The sequence below is a fragment of the Pomacea canaliculata genome, linkage group LG6 (genome assembly GCF_003073045.1).
Source record: "Pomacea canaliculata isolate SZHN2017 linkage group LG6, ASM307304v1, whole genome shotgun sequence".
In the NCBI taxonomy this organism is placed as follows: domain Eukaryota; kingdom Metazoa; phylum Mollusca; class Gastropoda; order Architaenioglossa; family Ampullariidae; genus Pomacea; species Pomacea canaliculata.
In genome coordinates this window covers 9,487,290-9,507,327 of record NC_037595.1, presented here as the reverse complement: position 1 = coordinate 9,507,327, position 20,038 = coordinate 9,487,290, and the positions used below count along the sequence as shown (strand labels likewise).

Below are 20,038 nucleotides of genomic sequence, written 5' to 3'. Positions count from 1 at the left end.
GGATTGTAGAAGGGGGGAAGAGAGAAAGGTTTGACAGTGCACTAGGCAGAGTTCACCTTTACTCTTCTTACTCTCATATGGGAAACCATGCAGAACTCTCCCTGTCACAGACATAACTCATCTCGCAGTTTTCTTTTTTTTTTTAACTTTCTCTCTCCTGACTTTCAAAAATTGCAAGTTTTATTTCTTAGTTTTCCTACAAGCCATAATCAAGTTTCTTTACACCAGTGGACCAGACAGCTAGGTTCAAATAATAAAATAACCTGGTTTTGGATTATGACAGAAAAAGGCACTGTCTCAGAAAGGTTGTTTCAAAACTCTTTCCCGAACAGGACATAGTGGTGGTGGTGGTAGAGGTAGTGGTGGTGTGGTAGAGGTAGTGGGGATGAGGGTTGAGAAGTGCGGAGGTAGGCTTGTAATGAGTTGATGAAAAAATGGTCTTCAAAATGTCAGAGAAGTGAGAAGACGGAAGAAAAAAGAGAGCACTGCAAAATTTTCCGACTAGAGAAGCGATCACAAGCTTTTTGTGAGCTCACCTCGAGTGACCGGCTTTGTCTCTTCAGACCTACTCCGGACAGAGATCTGAGGACATCAAACGCCAGTTTGGGGGCCATCTCCTTGAAGGGGCCCAGGCGACCACTGTAATAGCATCAATGGACTAGCTGTCTGCTCCCATCCTCCAGGAGACAGAAAGTCATCAATCCTCTCGCCTCCGCAGCACGTGGCACGTTCTTAACTTCTTCATTTGAAGAGCTTCTGATAGTTGGCGCTTGTTTCTGCCGGTCCCGAGCATGTACCGCTGTACGGCCTTTTCTTTTTTTTCTCTCATTATTTTTAAAGGGCAATAAGGTCAATATAATGAACACTCATCACTAAAGCATAAAGTTCAAAGTTCGCAGTCGAAGCCAGCCACAAAAGGAAAGATTCAAGGAGTTTCTGATTTATGGAAACCTGAATGTCGCACAGTCGTCGTGCTGTGGTCTCCATTGACGACATCTGTCAAGAGCAGGAAGAGAAGAAGTATCAAATGGGAATCGAAGATGGAGTTTGATGTGCGACGTTTATACAGAAATATTGTATTAGCCTTATAACCAAGCATCCTCATCCTTGCATGGCAGACATTTTCCTGTTTCTGTATCTCCACCCTGTCAAAAAATACGAGTTCTTTGACTATTTTGGTTATTATTAACTCGCATAATTAGTTCTTTGATGCTGCTCTAGGTTTTTATCAGGTAACCAGATTGATGAGCTGTTTCTATGGCAACTCGACAGAAGCGGACAGCAGGTCTAAGCCTACTGATGTGAACGTTGGGTTTCGTCCCTTGCTGTTCCTCCTCCTTTCTCTCTCTGTGTCTTTTGAAATAGAAGCTTATTGTTTCAAATGTGACTGTCTGAAAATCATGTCTATCTAAAAATTTTCCATAGTGACATATTTGAGAAAGTATGTTAAGAAGGACCTCGCTTTCTCGTCAGGTCAGCTGCGAATCTGTTTACAATTTTTGCTGTAGAAGGAAAACACTTGTGGACACATTTAATAAAAGATGTTCACACAGGGTTTGCTACATTGAAACCACCAAACTATTGCTCTAGGGGAGGACTGTCCCTTTGGCCCTAAGAAGCAAACTTGGAATTTTCAGCAGAATCTCGTAAAAGATGCACAAGTAACAGCATCATTTGTCAGACTTTCCAACCAAGAACTCAATAGATGTCTTTACAGGGCTAACGACTCCTGCACCCTAATGATTATTCTTTTTTGCTTTAATATATTTTTGTTCCTGGACACAGATAAAACCGTTGTTCCAATTCTCTCTTTGCGTGCAGCCCTGCGTCATTCAGACTTGCTGTCCCAGAAAAAAGTCTTTCGCAATTTTCTTCGCTTATTGCAAAGTAATAAATCTGCGGGCATCACGACTACACACAGGTAACCCACGAAAAAAATCCGCCACTTCCTCGGCAGCTGCTCATAGACTCGACCTTTCAGAAAATTAATATATACCTGATAGATCGTGCACCTGTCGAGCTTAATCTACTCGACAAACGGTTACCGATAAGCATCAAGACGTCCTCTGCGTGAAGGTAGGGGAGACGACTAAGGAAAGAAATGTTGCCAGAGTTGTTTCCCCTCGAAAAAAAAATTCAAACACATCTAAAGAAATGTTAATTTAAATGTAAGTATTTTTTGTTTGTTTTCTCAGATGAATGTTTCAGAAGGTAAATGAAGTAAACAACATGGTGTTTTTGATTTTTGATGGGAGAAGGAAATGTATGAGCAGAATCAGGGCTTGAAAATAATTTCAATGGTAGAAGAAGGAAGGAAGAGTAACGGCTTCACTTGCTGGCTGGAGGGGGCAGTAAATGAGAGAAAGAAGAAGAAGAGAAAGTGAAGGAAGACGGGATGTTAACATCCTAAACACTGACTCCTTCTTAGACAAAAGTTCTTCAGACAAACATGCCAAACAAGCAAGCATTTCCACAAATACACACTCACACTCACACAAATATAAACATAAACAACAACCATGGCTCACACATGTAAAAGCACTCTATCTCTTTCCCCTGTCAATTCCTCCTTCTCTCACTTTCTCTATGCTTCCACCCTCTGTCTATCACGAAGGAAGTAAGCGAGATATGATGGGAGCTGATGAGAGTCGGGCAGAGCTGGAGGAGATGTCGGGAGAGGAGAAGGGAGGGATAAGGGCATTAGGGAGGGAAACTGGATGCAAGTAAAAGTTTCCGAAGACATTTGGTTAAGTTATCTCAAGGGTCTGCACATGGATTTGCTTACGGTTGCTGCTGCTCACAGAGGCGAGAGGAATTCTTTTCTGCCCAAGCTCCGCGATTTACGATCGGCCTTTCTGGAAACGATTATTCAAATCTTCTGGCGTTCATAATGAACATTTCAGTAGTAAAAGACCTCCAATACGGTGTACATAATAATAAAGGGTTTTAACATCTGTATTGGCCTCACCCCTTCACAACTCCCTGTCCTCCATGGACTAACCACTTTAAAAGCAGACAGGATGTTCACCATTTGTCTTTCATCACGAGACCCACCTGTAGTGTTTGTGTTGCTGACAAATGTCAAGACAGAAGAGGTGACAAAGTTTTATGGACATTTGTGGAAAACATAATTGTTTGGATTTTTTCCTGTAGAAAGCACCCCCGGAGTTGATAAAGAGGATTTATTGCAGCACCCTCTAGCGAAGCAAGACAACGATCAGAAGGAGTAGATGGAGGTTTACATTAAGGGATAGAGAGAAGAGAGAGGAGGAAAGAAATAAATGAATGAAGAAAGAAGAAGAAAGACACTACAAACCTTGTTTGTGTGCAGATACTCCAAGACTGTTTATTCGTCCACAAACAACACAGGCTCATTGTACTTACAGACACATGCAGGAATAATTTATTTGTTGCTGTTGCAAAGTTTCTTACTTTCTTCATCTCTTTTCCTGTTCGCCTTTCCGAGCTGAGTAAGACGCGGCTTGTCTGTCTCGCGCTGCTTTCCTCAAATATCAAGTTCCTCGAGCTTTAGCGAGATAACATTTTAATTCCAGATTTTCTTCTTGCTTGTTCAAACCCATTACTTCGCTCGTCTGGAAATTTATGTTCGCAGGAAAAGCTTCTTTTCTGAGCCAGCGCCAGGAGATTAGACGAAAGAAGAAATAGAAAATAGGGCTACACTAGCTGACACACATAAAAATAATTCTGATAAAGACTTACCTTCAGTCGTATTTTTTCGACCTTTGGCTCTAGAATACTTTTCTGCGTCCCACATTAGTGGACTAGAACTACTACTACCTCCACCACCATAATAAAAAGGTGTTCCAGTGACCGGAGTAAATTAATTTATTTACTTCTTTTAGTCTTTTACCTTACTTTCTTGACTTTTTAAACCGTAGACCATCCTAAGTGGATGCTGGCGTGGTCACTGACCTATTTCGGTTTTCGTTGTTTTTCTTGTAATCTGTAAAAGAAAAGTGAGTGTCTCGTCTGCTTCTCAACTGTTAGTGATGCTGAGCGCTGCTCATCCCCTCAGCACGAGGGTACAGCGAGGTGACCGAGTGGCTGCCGGGTAGGGATGCGTGGAAAGATGGCGCTGTTTCCGAGACAAATCGGGTTTGCATTCGCGATGTTTGTCTGGGCTCCGCGTGATCTTGCTTTTGATGGATGACATCGTCTCCCGCGGTAAACGGTCATCCGACCAGACCAGTGACCTCCGTCAACAGCCTGGTTTGTTTTCCATTCATGACAGATGACTACGCTCAGACAAGCTGTTGACATTCTGTTTTTCCCTTCCTTGCCTTTAGTCCACTGTCTCTCTCTTTAAGACCAGATGAAAAAAATCTGGAATCGCTATTAGGTTTAAATTTGATTACACACCTTTAATACACTTTTCTATATTATTATGGTTCCTAAGATTGTCAGATTTTATATACGCTTTCAACAGTGATGACTAAACACATAAAAATAGGAATAAACTTTGGACTTTGCCCGAAATTCTGTTAAGCAGAACAGTAAAGGGCAAGAAAGTACAGACCGAAATATCCGCTACACACGCACTGACTCCCTGACTGTAATGAGCGTCAGACGAGAGCATCAGATCCAAACAGATCGATTTTTCGTCATCAGGTAGAGGCGGCGCTGCGATACAGACCACTGTACAGAACATCCGTAATTAGAGATGTGATTAGGTTAATGAGCTTGTAGCTCGATTTTCTCCACCATCTGTTCTCCGTGCCCGGGGAAGGACCTTGGCCTGGTGTAGAGTCTGATGTAAGAGTGCGGCTGACGTTCTCTGCAACAGTTGGCCCCCTGTCGACGATAAGACCTCCTGATATCTCGGCAAGTATACTCTGCCAGAGGAACAGAAGCAGACTTGTTTTCCTCCACCTGACACGAATCAGCTGCAGTTGCTTTGCAGCGTTTATCGCTTCTTGGCTGAAAGTAAAGACCCGGATCTTGCCGGGCGTCACGTGCAGACCCTGCTTCCGTCCCTACACCCGACTGGCGGTTGTGCTGGATTAAAGACAGGTGGTTGACGATTTCAGAATTTTTTAACCCTTAGGTCGAGTTGAGCTAAATAAAGTGCAGCACTGTAAGGGTGTGTATATGTCGCGCAGAATCCACAACGATTGGTGGTGACCTTACCCGCACTGGCTTCGTGTCTACCCGTCATGCACTCTCAAAATAGGTTTGGGGGGAGTGTTCAATTTTGGTATTTCCACGCACGGCGCTGTAAATAATGTCGAGAATTACGAAACATCCGATACTGATAAGATGGCAAGTGAGTCCTGTACAGGAAAATCTTGAACAAGGACAACTCGGGAAAATATTTTATAGTCAACAACCTGACAACAGTTGTTTACCTGCGTGGAGTTACTAGGCGCTGCTCTTTCCGTGACTGTAGTCGACGAATGTAGGAATGTTTCTGATATCAACGGTAGAAGCGACAAGTCCTAAAATTTCATTATTATTCTTGTAGACACGTAGCCCACCGTTACATTCTTGTATATTTTCAGTATGTCAACAGCATGAACAAAATAGTGTTAATAGAGTGTGAAGAAGAGTGTTCCCTAAATGCCTCTTGTAACCCTAATTTGATCTACAGATGTGAACCGTTGACATTTTATGCTGTTGATGACTTAGGGTTTGAGATTAAATGCCTTTGGAGACTTCTCCACATCTCCTACAGGTAACATAAGTCAAAAGAATTCACGCGCAGTCTCATCACCATCCTGATCGGTTCCCAAGAGCCTTTTCTCGCCACCGTCGAGGCGGAAGGTGGTTGGTTCTGGCATGTCGCTTGGCATCACATTGCCCAAGACAATCCTCCAGGGATGGATGGAGGAAGGACGTGGACGAGACGAGAAGAAAAAGTGATGGTTAAGTAACACCAACGAGTGGATAGGTGACTGGCACGAAATAGTCCCGACATCCCCGCCTACATCAAAGTTGCTGCGATTCATGATGTCCACCCACGACTGGAAACAGTTAAGGAACAGAGAGGAAGAGAGGCTGGACAGGATCTGGTCGGTACCTTCAGATTGGCGGATTCACGCAACATCAGTAGCTGAGCGTCTGCTGCACAGCAAAGAAGAGAAAAATGAAGAAGACAAAGAGTTAGAAGAAGAGAATAAAGAGAAAAAGAGAAGATGAGAGCTGCAGTGCAATGTCACAGACAGCTGTCTGACAGAACAGATGTTCCCGACATGCTCGCTGCCATTTCAACCTCAACCCCAGCCCTTCCACTGCTCGAACTACTGTTTCTGTAGCTTGAATCCAGGTTGTTTTTGCCCTGTGACCTCCTCGTCCTTTTTGTAATAGGGAAAGTGGATTGCACGGATTGAAAAAAAAAATACATGAGTTAAAAATTTACTCTAGAGAATGAGAATGGTCCAAAGCTGGAATCAGGATGTTTTGTCTCATCCCCGTCTCAAGAAATGGCGTCCTTTGAGAGAATTAAATACTGTCTTTTTCACTGAAGTCTCGCCTTTGAACGAGAGTCTCGTGTTTTGACAGGAGAGCAGATGGCGATGGGTTGTTTTGACTTTTGTCGCACTACTGCACGTCAGGGTCAAAGGTTAAAGTGCTCGATTCATCCTCAAACATTAGAACGGAAAGGGAATGAGGATGTTTGGTGCAGAAGAGTGGCGTGCACTTCCTGTCTGAATTTGAGATTTAAAAGTTTGGTCGATTATAACGATGTTTTAGAAGATTTCAACTTTTCTTTTGTTTCAAAGTTAAAAAACTTTTTCTGCAAAAGCGAGAAGGTCGAGATGGATAACATCTATTTCTCTCTCTCTCCTTCTTTTGTTCTTGATCTCTCTTTCTATTTCTTATTGGCTTGGTTTGCTCAGTCATGTGACCGCTTCACAAACTGCGCATGAATATATTGCACAGCTTACGATAAGGACTACATTGGACAAAGGGATGGAGATAAAAGCGGAGAGATTTGGTGGGAAGCAGAAAATCTTTTAAAGGCCGGTTGACAGGTCTGCTCAATACAATTTATGTACATGTTCCTCTTTGTCTCTGTGTAAGACAGAAAGAAAGAGTGCCCGGGCATTGCTGGATGTTTGCTATTCTCACCATATAATAGCATTTTCACTCAGATCCTCTTTGTGTGCTGAGCGCAGGACCACCATAATTCTCCTTTGAAGTTCATAATCTTCTTGATTTTTTGAAACGCTGATCGGAGCAGAAGGGAGGGTATCGTAAACTTCGTTATTGCTAAGCAATGAGACAAAACGAAATGTCAAAGCTTCAAAAGCTACCGTTAACGGCCATGGCTACAAAACTGCCTTCAATAGCGTTCTGACGGTCTGTTTAATCTCGGGAGAGAAAGAGCGTACAAGACTGATGAAATGGGAGAGAGTGAATGCACGCAGATGTTTACCCGCCTTCGCTGGCAAGCAGACAGCGAGAAGAACATCAGAGGCCGTTTTACGAGCAAGAGATTCACTTGACATTTTGGTGACAATGCATCTGAATTTCGTTGAAAGACTTTTATCTCCTCGAAACAGCATATCTGCGAGGACAAGGAATTAAAGAGATTTTAGCGATGCGTTTGGAACAACAACTTCTCATTGGACACACAACCAACAGCTCTCTTTATTCCTTCTTCTTAGTATTATTGCCATCATCTTAATCCTCATCCTCCTCCTCCTCCTCCTCCTCATCATCATCATCATCGTCGTCGTCGTCATTGTTGCACCAGCACAAGTGCATGCGGACTGGAGACAGGCTGGGTGAAGGAAAGGATGTCGGTTCATTCACAAGTGGTCAAGATGTAAACAGTTCGGTTCCCAGCATTAGCAGCAGCCTTCTCGCTGAACTTCCTGCTTGAGAGTTCTCTCCACCTGCAACCTCTCTCTCTGTTTTACTTTCTCTCACTGTCTCGCTCTCTGTATAAGTGCTGTGGGGATTGTTGTAGCTTTTGTTTACCTTACAGTCGGTGCACGTAGCTTTCTTGATTACCTGGGTTTCCTGCGCAAAATGTGGCGTCGAGCACGTGACCGGAAGTGCTGTCTAGTACGTGCCGCCATTTTTAATGCGCTAAATAATTTTAAAAAAAATTACCCTTCCAACCTGTGACAGAAAAATTACATTGAACACATAACAAGTTGCATCTAACATTTGACACCGACATCAAACATTGGATACAAAGTTGTAGGGGTCAGAGGTCACGGAGGGGCTGAGAAATAACATTTTCACAGGAGAAAGTAATGCCTCTAAAAAGCTACTATCCTTTAAAAGGTAAACAAAAGTGTCTACTCGCATGTAAGTAAAAGTAACCTATCTCAAGTGAATACGAGAGATACGTTAATGGGCCAACAAATCCACCTGAACACGTGACTGATGTGACGTTGAACACGTGACAGTTATGTTTACTGCGTGATGGGAAAATCCTTCTTGCGTGCGACTAAACTCGATGTTGCCGTGTGTGTGTGCTGCAGCCGCCACCCAGGAGAACATCATCGCCAGCGGGTGCACAGGTGAGGAGCTGAGTCTGCAGTGCCCCGCGGGTCACCGGGTCGCCCTCAAGCGCCTCTTCTTCGGCGTCAAGCGCAGCTGGGACTGTCAGGCACCCAAGCGAGCGGTAAGACACTTTCATCGTCGTCGTCAGCGATGATAAACATGTTAACATTTATATATGTGAGACTGACGCACGAACTGTATAATGAGAGGGCGTCGTTTGCACGTGCCTGTTGTCTAAAATATGAGTGTGTGTGGGGACTAAATCACCTGTACAGGTGTGAGATTAAAATAAATGTGGGATGTGAACTGAAACACCTGTGTGTAGACTACGAAACATACATAAATTGTGAGAATAAAACACCTGTCTTTTGCATTAGAATTCCTGTGTATGTGTGAAATGAAACACGTGTGTGGACTAAAACACCGGTGTTTATGAATTTACACCTGTTAGTTTATGAAAGTACGACTTATGTGAATGCATGTGAACTAAAACCCTTTGTGTTTGCGTGTATATATATATAACTAAAACACGTGTATATATAATACTCAAGTTGTGTGATTAAAAAAAACAACAACAAAAAACAACAAACACTTGTACGTAGACTAAACAAATTCTTTTCTGTTAAGAAGGACTTTTACGAAATTTTGTTTAATTTGTTCGTTGTCATTTGTTCCGAATTCGTTCCATTTGTTTCCAGGAGCTAAATAATACATTTTACATTTCTGAATTGTCACAATCATTGGTTGACCTTTGACTTTTCCCGATAGGCGGACTGCTGCAGCGCCACCCACACGGACTGCATGGTGAACGATGACAGCAAGTACCCGCCTCTCAACACGCACTGTTCCGGGTACCAGCAGTGCAAGTTCGTGGTGCAGAAAGTACCCGCCATGGAGAGATGCCCAGGCTCACCACATACAGATTACATGACAGTCATCTATGACTGTGTCTCCTGGTGAGTGCGCCATCTTGTTACACGTTGTCTGGCATTACGCGTTACACCTCATTGCATCCTTACATTTACACACCACACGTAAATCTATACGGTACTATATGTCAGTATATATTATTCGACAACATGTTACATATTACTTATCATAATTCATGGGAAATTGTACACGACACCTCATTAAACGCATTATTCATGACACGCTGCGTCCTTCTGTCTCCGCCACCCTGAACGTTAATCAGTAATGTCGACCCATAAACTCCTCAGACGAGTGGACATCATCGCTAAAGTTCAAAGTGTAGGATGGGAACATAGTAAAGATCTTTAGGCCAGAAGGATTTAAAGAATACCGACAAATGCAGCCAGTTGATCAAATAAAACAAATTACCAGGCGCCATGTCTGTGGACAAATGATTCCTTACTGGTCCTTTGCTTGTGATTATTAATGGAGGTAATCATCGTGCATTAAAGACAAGATATCACATAGTTCAGCAGAATTCTTAATTAATAAGTAAGCTATCGCGTTACCGTTATAAATATCATTTGTAATTTACAATGAAAGTTCGCAAAACGTCATAATCAAGAAAGATAACTGCGGTAGTTTTATTGTCGGATTTTTATACAGTTGTGTCCCTTGATATTATGTATAATATCTAAAAATATATAACACACGTATAACATTTTTTTTTCTACACTTGTTCCTTCTTCCCATCATGTGCATTCATCCTTCAATCTTTTGATATGTATTTTTATATCTATTTCTAAATCTTTCTAGACAAGTCCAGTTTTAGCAAGATTTTCGCTATGGCGATAACTAAGTTTATAAAAAAAATTCAATTGTAAATTATTCGTGAAGAATTGTGATTCTCTGTGTTTAAAAAATTCTTACAGTTAGGCAAACTTTATTCAGTTAATGCGGAGCTGGACGAAAAACAACTAGTTTTTCCTATTTTAAAACTGTTCTAAATAACCTGTCAGAAATCGCCATCGCCACCTTCTGTTCTGATGACGTCAAGCGAGGCGACCTGCTCTTCCTCTCCAACGTGGAGTACCCCTCCAGCCTGCAAGAACAGAAAACGGACTGCTCGTGCATGGTGCGAACCTCGGGGTCAGAGGGCATCAACATCCACTCCATCGACGTGCTGCTGGGGTGGGCGGAGCATGGCGCGCGCTTGTGCAGCAAGAGTCTTGTCATCGCCGACGACAAAGGCTACCGCTGGGACATCCAGTGCGGCCATCTCGGCTTCTACGGGTTTCGAACCATCTACAGTCGGCCCGTCAACAACGTTACGCTCACCCTGAAGAGCTCGGCGGGTAAAGGGGCAGCATTCATCTGGCTGCAGACGAAAGGTGAGTGAGAGAGAAAGGAGAAATAGAGGAGGTTAGCTTCAACAGCTAAAACGGAGCACATTCGGGTAGATAATGCTATTTATAAAGTACGGGTACTCTAGTTTAGTGACCTATATACAAAGAACACAGAAAAAAAACTGGACAGAAAAATACAGTCCTTAAAATATAAAGATCATTCCGATCAATTCACATTACTGATTAAATATTTCTTTGTTAATACTTCAATCAAAATTTACAAATTCAAAAAGATTAAAAAAAGAAAACCGACTTACCTAATGAGGTTTACACGGAATAATTTAGACTAGTTTTAAGAAATCTGGTCAGGACTGGTCAAAAAACAACACAGAACCGAGGGAAACTATTAGGTTTCTGTCCCGGTAAAAGACACAAAACAGCCACAAAATCGCTTTTTCTCTGAACCCTTAATCTGCCTCGTAATGACACATCAAAGGAAAGGCGGCCGGCACGAGACGCTGACACCGACGTTCGCACCAACGCACTCCCACGCGAGTCACTCACCATCTACCCACCTTTTCCGTTTCTTTTCTATCCAAATGATTTAAATAAAAACCCAACAGGTTAATGACACGAAAACAAAGTTGAATCAATGTCAATAATGTCTATAGATGGCATCATCATGACTTTCTTCTCGCAGCGTCTTTTCTTTCTTTCCTTTTTTACTTTTTGTTTTGAATAGCAGACACTGTGATGGTCACGTGAGCAGAAAATGTTCCAAGCACCGGAAGAAAGATGGCGGTAAAATTTCACGACATAACGTTCATTTTCGTTTCTATAGCAACAAAGTCAGATGGTCAGCTGGAGATCTTCTGCGGGGAGCCCTGAGACAGCTTCTCATTCGTGCCCGACAGGAAGTGGAGTCCAGGCACAGAAACCGCGCCACCAGTAGAGACAACACAACGCCCTCTGTCGACAGGAACCCCAACGACCACAACGTCACGTTCCCCTTCGCTGCGCATGTCGGCTCCCTGTCGTCCAACCTCGGTAGGCGGTCGCCTGTAATTTAAAATACATTTAAAACTCAACGACCGTGAAAGTTTTTCCAGAATGTCTACATTTATTTTTGGTCAAGGTTAGACATTTCTGTTTGTTGCTATGCTTGATGACGTCATTCTGCGTGTCAAGAGCATAACTCTGATTGATTCTTACTGATTTGTTTCCCTTGTCCTTTTATTTCAGCGGCCATCATTGGTGGGATCGTCGCTGCTGGCTTTGTTCTCATCTCCATCGTCATCATTGCCGTTGCTTTCCATTGCAGACGGTAGGGGAATTAGGAACATTACTCCTTGCATTAGTGGGAAGTTTATTTACAAGTTTAATTACCGGGAATGAGTAATTTTAAGTCTTACAGGGGCATGCGGGTAAATTAAAGAGAAAGAAAAAAAAAAAAAAAAAAACAGAGGAAACGAATGGTAAAACGAAAGAAAGGCGAACATTCTACAAGAATAGAAACAAGGTTACAAGTAGTAAAGGTTACCCAAGAAGGCAAACGAAAGTAATGAAGTGGAAAAAACTGGAAAAGGCATTACTGCCGGTCAATTATTGTAAATTCGACTGTTTTCCTTTGTAACGTGAAAAATAACATAATGTCTGTTGGTTTTGTAATATTTTTTTCTGTCCCTCATGCACACTTTCACATTTGGATTAACACCATGGAAGTGCCCTCATGATACGAAACGAAAACAAATGATATTGTGGTTGGCGAAAATAGATAACAAGCCACACATTTTATTGACTCTGAACACTGTTAGGACTGATTTGCTCCTGGCTGTAGGCTGAAAGGGGGATAGTCAATCTAATTATCCCAGAACACATGGAAATTACTTCCACGGCGAAGCTTCTAGTAACTGTGTTACAGTCGTAAATAGAAAGAGGAAGGATCGTGAGAAAATGGGTAATGTCAGAGGGGAAAGGAAAACAGATTATTGGTACGGAAGAAGCTAACAAAAGAGAAAGAGTAAAAAGTGGATGAGGGAGTTCAGCGGATAGGTGCCATGAAATGGAAATGAATGAATGTGTGTGAGAGAGAGAGAGAAAGGAGGAGAAAGAGTGTGAACAGGTGGTTAGGTGGGTAAAGTAGAATGAAAAATTATAAGCTTATATAGATTTAAAATGTATATAGGAGAGGGAATGGAGAGAAGAAAATGGACAAGACTTTGAGGTGGGTAAAGTAGAGCGGAAATGAATACATTGTGTATGTGAATAGGTAAGTGAAAAGAAGTGATTAAATGGAAAGAAAGGCAAAGAATTTTCCTTTCTTTCTGCGTCCACATATGCAATGACTTACTCTATGTGCTAAAACAGATGAAATAAAGAAGTTAGGGCTAGACAGTGAGCTAGAGATAAAGATTGTAAAAATGATACTTGAACTTTGACCTTCACCCATCCTACTTTGTACCCAGGGTTCAGCAGGCCAAAGAGAAGCCCAAGCCCATCGTCCTGTACCCTGCCGTGACGGACGAGTCCACCAACCTCACCTCCTACTGCCGCTACGACTACGACGACGACCACTACAGCTCCATCAACCGCTCGCCGCTGAAGATGTCCAGCCTGACCGACTGCGACATCGCCACGCACCATGCCCGCACCAACGGCTTCGTCACTTTGGCCACGGCGGAGGCCCACCACCATCAACACCAAAACCAGCCCAACCACACTCAGTACTACAACCACGTCAACCCCACTGGCGTGGTCACCACAGCCTCCGTCACCCCCTTGGACCACGGCGTCGACAGTAACTACCTTGGGCAGGACGACAGCGGGGACGGACAGGTGATTCTTCGTGGAGCCGGGACCTTGTCTGGGGCGAGGGACTCTCTCCTGGCAGACCCCGCATACAACGGTCACCTGTCCCTCCGCTACACGCGGCACAACGGGAACGTGCATCAGCCGTCGGGGACGGAAGTTCACGATGGCCACAAGACCTTGCCCGACAACCGCTCGAAAATCCTCGTGACGGGGCCCAAAAGCCCGCTGGGCAAGCGCAGCAAGAGCGTCACATTCTCTCAGCCCGTCGCCATGGTAACTCCGTTGCCTTCCGGGTCGGAGGAGTCGATGGAGGCGGACAACCAGATCATTAAGCCCCCGTCCCCGACCTGCAGCCTGGAAGACGGCAACTACGACAACCTCAACAAGGTCTTCATCCCCGACCATCCCATCTCCCCTACCCAGGCACACACCGTGCCCATCCTGCGTCCGACCGTCCTGATCCCCCAGCAGTGCTACAACGGCCCTTATCCTCCAAGCGACCAGAAGTCCCCGCCGCTGCCCGCTCTCCTCTGTCCACCTTCCGAGCGGAGGACGAGCTGGCTCTGCTTCCCGGCGAGGGCTTTAGGGACTACGATGACGTCCCCTTTGGTCTGCCCCTCCCCCGCCTCCCATAGCCAACGACACGTACGCTGTCGTTCACAAGAAACCGAAGCCTCTACCCGGGTACCCGCCTCAAAGACAGAACGCACAGCTGTACGAGACTGGGGTGTGAGGCGCTTACTTTCACTCCACCTACTTTCACGTCTCAAGTCGACCTTCTCGCTGGAATCATTACGACTTTTTTCAGTTCAGTCGATTAAAAACTGATTTACTCAGTGCATGAACGAGAAACTCCAAACTGCAATTATTAACATGGTCTTGGGAAGTGAGCAAAGTTCACCAGCAAGAATCCATTCTCGTCCTCCTCTGAGCAATCCCTTCACAGAGAAAATCAGAGACTTCGTTGAGGGTGCTTTAAATACTTCTGTGGGGATCTGACATTTTCTGAATGTCTGATGGATTGTTACGAAGTCGTGTCCTGTGGAAAGTCTGTCCTCCTTGTCAGTAAAGTCAAATACCCGGTTAGACAGGTTTACTAAAAACCAGACTGGAAAAAATACATGAAATCCAGTTCAGTGGGAAATAACCCACGGCAACCAGATGCTCGCCATCTTTTCGAAAAAGGGGATAAGATCGCAAACGAGTTGAAGTATTGATGTAGAGAAAAAATACGACGAAAAGGGAGATACTTGGAGAAGGAACACTGACAAAATCTTAAAGCAGTTTTTTATGAGGGAAAAAGTCTTTTGAGGCATATGAAACCAGAGACAGTGATGCAATACATTGTATCTGTGTGATATGATGATTCAGTAGTTTGCTGAAGTAGTTCAACAAGAATCTTCATTTTCCATGGTTTCTGTAACGCATGTCTATAAAACTGACGGACGTAACCACGTGGTTCCACGACGATCCATGTTTACGGAACTTACTCTCAATCGCAGTATTGTTGCCATGGCAGCTTAAGTTTGATTTAAAAATATCGTTTAGGGATATGTAATGGCTGAAAGAATGAAATGATAGAAGCTTTCAAAACTTAGTGATTGTATGTTTCTTGCATGAACATTGTAGGGAAAAAGTAATTAACCTATATAACGGTCATCATGTCTAATTGAAACACATGTCTACACGATATGTTGAAGCTCGAAAAGGGCTTTTAATTTCATCAGCTGTTAAAATTATTTTTGGGGTCTTGCCTAAGATTCTAACATCTCCCATCAACCCTAAGAAAAAATATAGAAATCAAAGTTAAAATAACGAGGTGAAGTATTGTCGGCTGAGGAATGCTAGAGACGCACAGAGACGAGGACCTCAAGGCTACTGAGAAAATATTTTGTTTTGCAGTGTGTTGACAAAACAGGAAGTGATTTCTGCGCATGCGTTGACCTGTGCCTCGGGAACTCCCTAATCAGTGCCCGTTTTGTCTTGTAAACAGGACTAGCAAAACCGAAGAGGATTATGCCAGACTTTTCGGTGATTATTGTAGTGAAGGGAAGCACGGCTTTAACAAATTTTTCAGTTCGCAAAGATTCTTCAGTTTGTGTGTGGGACAGACCAGCTAACACACCTGCCTGTTCCTGGAGGCACGGTCAAAACTTCCGAAAAAAGAGAAAGAGTTTGACTTGATGATGACTTGTTATCAAGAAATATGCAACTTGGTAAGAGAACTGCTGAAAGGATGTTTTGCCTTGACAGAGTTGAGTAGGACGCCGACTGATGAGTTTAGCTGTAGGGTTTTTCTGCAGTCATCAGACTCCATGGTGAATGTGCCTTTCGCAACTGATTTATGACTGTGTTTTCATGTTTGCTCAACTTTTCCGTTTCTTGTTTTCGATGGGTGAGGGAGGCTGGTTCTGTGTTGCTTTTTCACCACTTGCAGGTGAAAAGCTGATAAGTGTTGTCGTGTATGTCAGGAGTTTGGTGCCAAGAACTGTTTATGGTAAAAGTTCCAGAAATTAGATCTCTTGCTATATCGCACATGGTCATATAAACGCAAACACACATGTACACACAAAGACAAAACATACATCATCAAACATGCATCACCAATTATTAGAAAATAATGTTAGTCACCCAGATCAAATTAAAAGCTCTCTACAGAACACCAACGACGCTAGTGTGTTTCAAAGTCTTATTTGTCTTACCATATTTTTAAAGAATGAGTTTTTTTGGAGTTTGTGCTAAGCTGTCGTCTGTAATAAGAGTATATTATTTATTTACATTTATTTATCGAAAAAACCCAATGCTGTCTACTTGTTTTATTCAAATTCAAAGGTTTTCACTTGAGGTTTTTTAAACTCTTAAATATGAACATGACACTTAAGCTGTTTTTTAAAAATTGAATTTTTATTTATTATTTTTGTTATTCGAAATTTTATAAGCATCAGTTAGCTGATTTCACTGAAACTTAAAACTCTATTAGTGGAAAATAAGTTACTTCTACGTGACGCAAAATGCATGAAAGTTATACAGGGAACAATTATCTAGCATTCCTACAATTCCACTTAAAAGGATTGTCTCAAATCTTTCTTAAAATTGTCAATTATATAATAAGTACCATATAATTACGGTTATTTAAGCCCTCCACCAGCCTTCAAAATTATTATTTCAAAACAAGAACAAGCCCATAATGTTAAAATGAAATTAATATTTAATTACATTGTCCTTTAGTATGTGTTTTACTATGTCAGAATTTCTGTCTTTGTTCGAGTAGAATGTAAGGGGAATACTTCGATACGAAAAGATGCGATACTTAGTTCTAACCTGGAAGATGACAACTTCTTGTTTATATGAATCGTAATTTTTAATGTGAGTGTGTTGTTTCGTCACGGTTTTTAATATTATCTCCGGCTTATCGGAGAGAGAAAATGCTGGAGAGACTTTTCAATGGCAAATTATCATATAGCAATATGAAGATGTGATGTATACAAGCGTATTACTTGTATCTCTTTGCTGTTTGGAGAGCTGAGAAATTTAAACTATTTTCTGCTTCATGTGAGAGTGATGAAATGAGAGTTGTGATGGAAGAGAACATCAACAGTATACTGGCAACAATGAAAACAACAATGACTGCGGGCCATTCTCTTTGACGACGATACAGTGTTGATGATAAACAAGGAGTGTCAGTGAGGATTACAAACAAATGTCATTGACGACAGGGAGACAGTCGTTGATGACAGGAGTGCGAACGATGACAGTCAACCAGACGACAGTCAGTGTGGATTGGGAGATAACGGATACCTTGACGATATGATCAACGTCGTGTGTCCACCTTTGACCTTTGGCAAAGTTTTATATAACTGTCGTGTAGAAACTTTGCTAAACTTGATCAAAACTTTCGTCCATACGTATCCGGGTTCAGAAAGACCTTTACCCGTGGGGTCATGACCCGGAGGTAGCGATTCCATCTTTGCCTGCTGACCAAAGAGGCAACGGACCCCATGTATCTTTAGCTTTCTAGTCATTTATTTTGCAATGTATCTGTAACATGTGACCATACATAACAATGGCTACTGCGGCTGGATTATTTTAATATGATATTTCTTATATATGTAAAGTTTCCTCCGGTGACAAACTCCACCTCTCCTGTACCTCAAAGATTATTTTCAGCTTGTATACCATTAGAAACAACATCTTCTTCGTCATGGCGGTTGAACGAAATGTGGAATGAATAGTGTAATGCGACTTCAGTGTAAGTTTTAGACAAAGTTACATTTTTTCGAGTGTAACATTTAGACAATGTTACATGTCAGACCAGTATTACAATAGCGTTACAGCTGAGTCAGGATTGGTAATGATCTTAGTGAACGTTTCCATGGAGATGCAATACTGCTGGAATTTTGTGATCAGTCGGAAGTAGGGGGATAGAGAGAGAGAATGGGGGATGGGTTACAAGTCGTCCCATGATAGCATCCCGAGGTTATTCCTCTCTGAGACACGTGACAACATTAATAGTGAACTGTACTCTTCAATTAATCACTGCTGTAAACATCGTATACAAACATGCAAATTCTTAAAATAAATCTTCTAAAAGGAAACAAAAGCAACCTGATTCAAGTAAGGGTTACAGGGATTTTTTTACGAGTTAGTGATTAACCCAACTGTTTGATGCTAATTATAGAATGGATATCGGTGAGGAATCCCCCCTACCCATAAAAGGATAGTTCCTTTTTCGTTTATTTATTTATTTATTTTTTATGAATTTAACATCTCCAAGAGACAAATTTTGGAAACTCTCGAAGCAAAGATCTGGAACGTATCGCAAGAACACCAGCAGAAAAGATGATGATGATGATGTGATGATGATGATGATGATGATGATGATGATAGACTGTGTTTTATCCTGCTCATCAGACAGTAGTGACTTTTTGTGTCTTTTTACTGTATAGCATGTTGTCATTAAAGAACAGATACTTGTTTATCTCTATCTATGCAAATTAAAGGCGTTTCCGTAGTAACAGAAGTGTGTATATGCTTTGAAAATCATCTCATGTACCACACATGTGCTTTAATTGACAGTTTTGTACGGAAATTGCTGCCAGCTTCTTTCAACTTGATTTTGGCGATATTTTCTTTTTCCTTTTTTTTTTTTAAAATTTTGAAGGTGATCATAATAAAATCGTGAGTGGAAGTCATTATTTTTCACTTGAGTTTTTTTTTTATGCGTGTGTTTATGACATGCTTGCAAGTTTGTATTTACGCGCGTTTACATATGCAGAAGTGTATGTATGTAAATTTGCGCGTTCGTGATTGCATCTGTCTATCCATGTGTATGTGTGTGTGCACGCGCGTGCACGGTTCCTGCTCGCATACCTCTCCGCACCTCGGTAGATGGCGTGTTGTTTCTGTCAACATAACCAGCCTGCAAGACTTGGTATGAACAACAGTGAACTGTTGGCGGTAAATACAGAGCTTGTTCACTCAATATTGAGCACAGATGGCGCAGTGCTACCCTGGCTACAACTGCCAGACATTCCAACCCACTCACACACTTCAGAGCAGAATAATGACAAACACTGAGACTGTTTCATCACAAAAGATGATGAAGGCCGAAATGGCAGATTGACATCAAATAATGACATTGTTTTTCGTCGGGGCTTGTGGGATTGTTTGTATAAATGTCAGGCTGGCATGAAATACAGTGATACCTCGGTTCTCGAACGCCTTGACTTTCGACCAAATCGGTATTCGACCAGGAAATTCGAGAAAATTTTGTCTTGGAATCCGAACAAATATTTGGAACTCGAACATCCGAACGTCCGAGATGAGCCGAGTTGAGCGAATGGCGTTCATTCGGCCCAGCGCGCCTTGCTTGCGTCATCAGTGTGAGTGCAGAGGAGAAAAAAACAGCAAACAATTGACAAATTCTTCCGTAAAGAAATCAGACAAGCAACTGCAGAGCAGATTCTGATTCTCCTCAGCAAAAGATACAGAGACAGAACACCCGAAGAGCAGTTACCCTCTGTTTTTATTGAAGAGGACTCCCTTCAAAACAATAACCATCCCTTCCCTCCTCCCTCCACATTCATTCCCTCTGCCATAAAGTTTGGTACAGGTACAGTAAATGAAACACAATCTACTGCTGTACTGTACAGTACATTTTTATTTTTTGTTTTGTTTAATAAATACACGTTTATTTCTTATTTCTTGTTGAGACTCATGTTTTTCTACATATTATATACAATTAGGCCAGTAAATAGGCATTTTCTGGGGCTGGAACGAATTAATCCAGTTTCCATTATTTCTATGGGTTTCATTGCTTCGGTTCTCGAACAACTTGGTTCTCGACCGTCCTCCCGGAACGAATTATGTTCGAGAACCGAGGTATCACTGTAATTAGACTACATTAATTATATACAGCTAGTGCTGTCGGTATTTTTTAACGTATAAATTATAGATTAACGGCGAAGAATGTTTTTCACATGGTAAGTGAATAA

General features: G+C 42.2%; 1 protein-coding gene across 1 annotated transcript in view; it reads left to right on the top strand.

Moving 5' to 3' along the window:
• LOC112566040 overlaps window positions 1-18,736 on the top strand; it is a 36,678-nt gene extending 17,942 nt beyond the window's left edge. The window contains exons 2-8 of the mRNA XM_025241966.1: window positions 8,457-8,599; window positions 9,247-9,434; window positions 9,991-10,025; window positions 10,407-10,782; window positions 11,575-11,780; window positions 11,976-12,057; window positions 13,199-18,736. Coding sequence (XP_025097751.1) covers window positions 8,457-8,599; window positions 9,247-9,434; window positions 9,991-10,025; window positions 10,407-10,782; window positions 11,575-11,780; window positions 11,976-12,057; window positions 13,199-14,372 — 2,204 coding nt within the window. The 3' untranslated portion in view covers window positions 14,373-18,736. The remainder of the gene's footprint in view (window positions 1-8,456; window positions 8,600-9,246; window positions 9,435-9,990; window positions 10,026-10,406; window positions 10,783-11,574; window positions 11,781-11,975; window positions 12,058-13,198) is intronic.
• The last annotated feature ends 1,302 nt before the right edge of the window (window positions 18,737-20,038 follow it).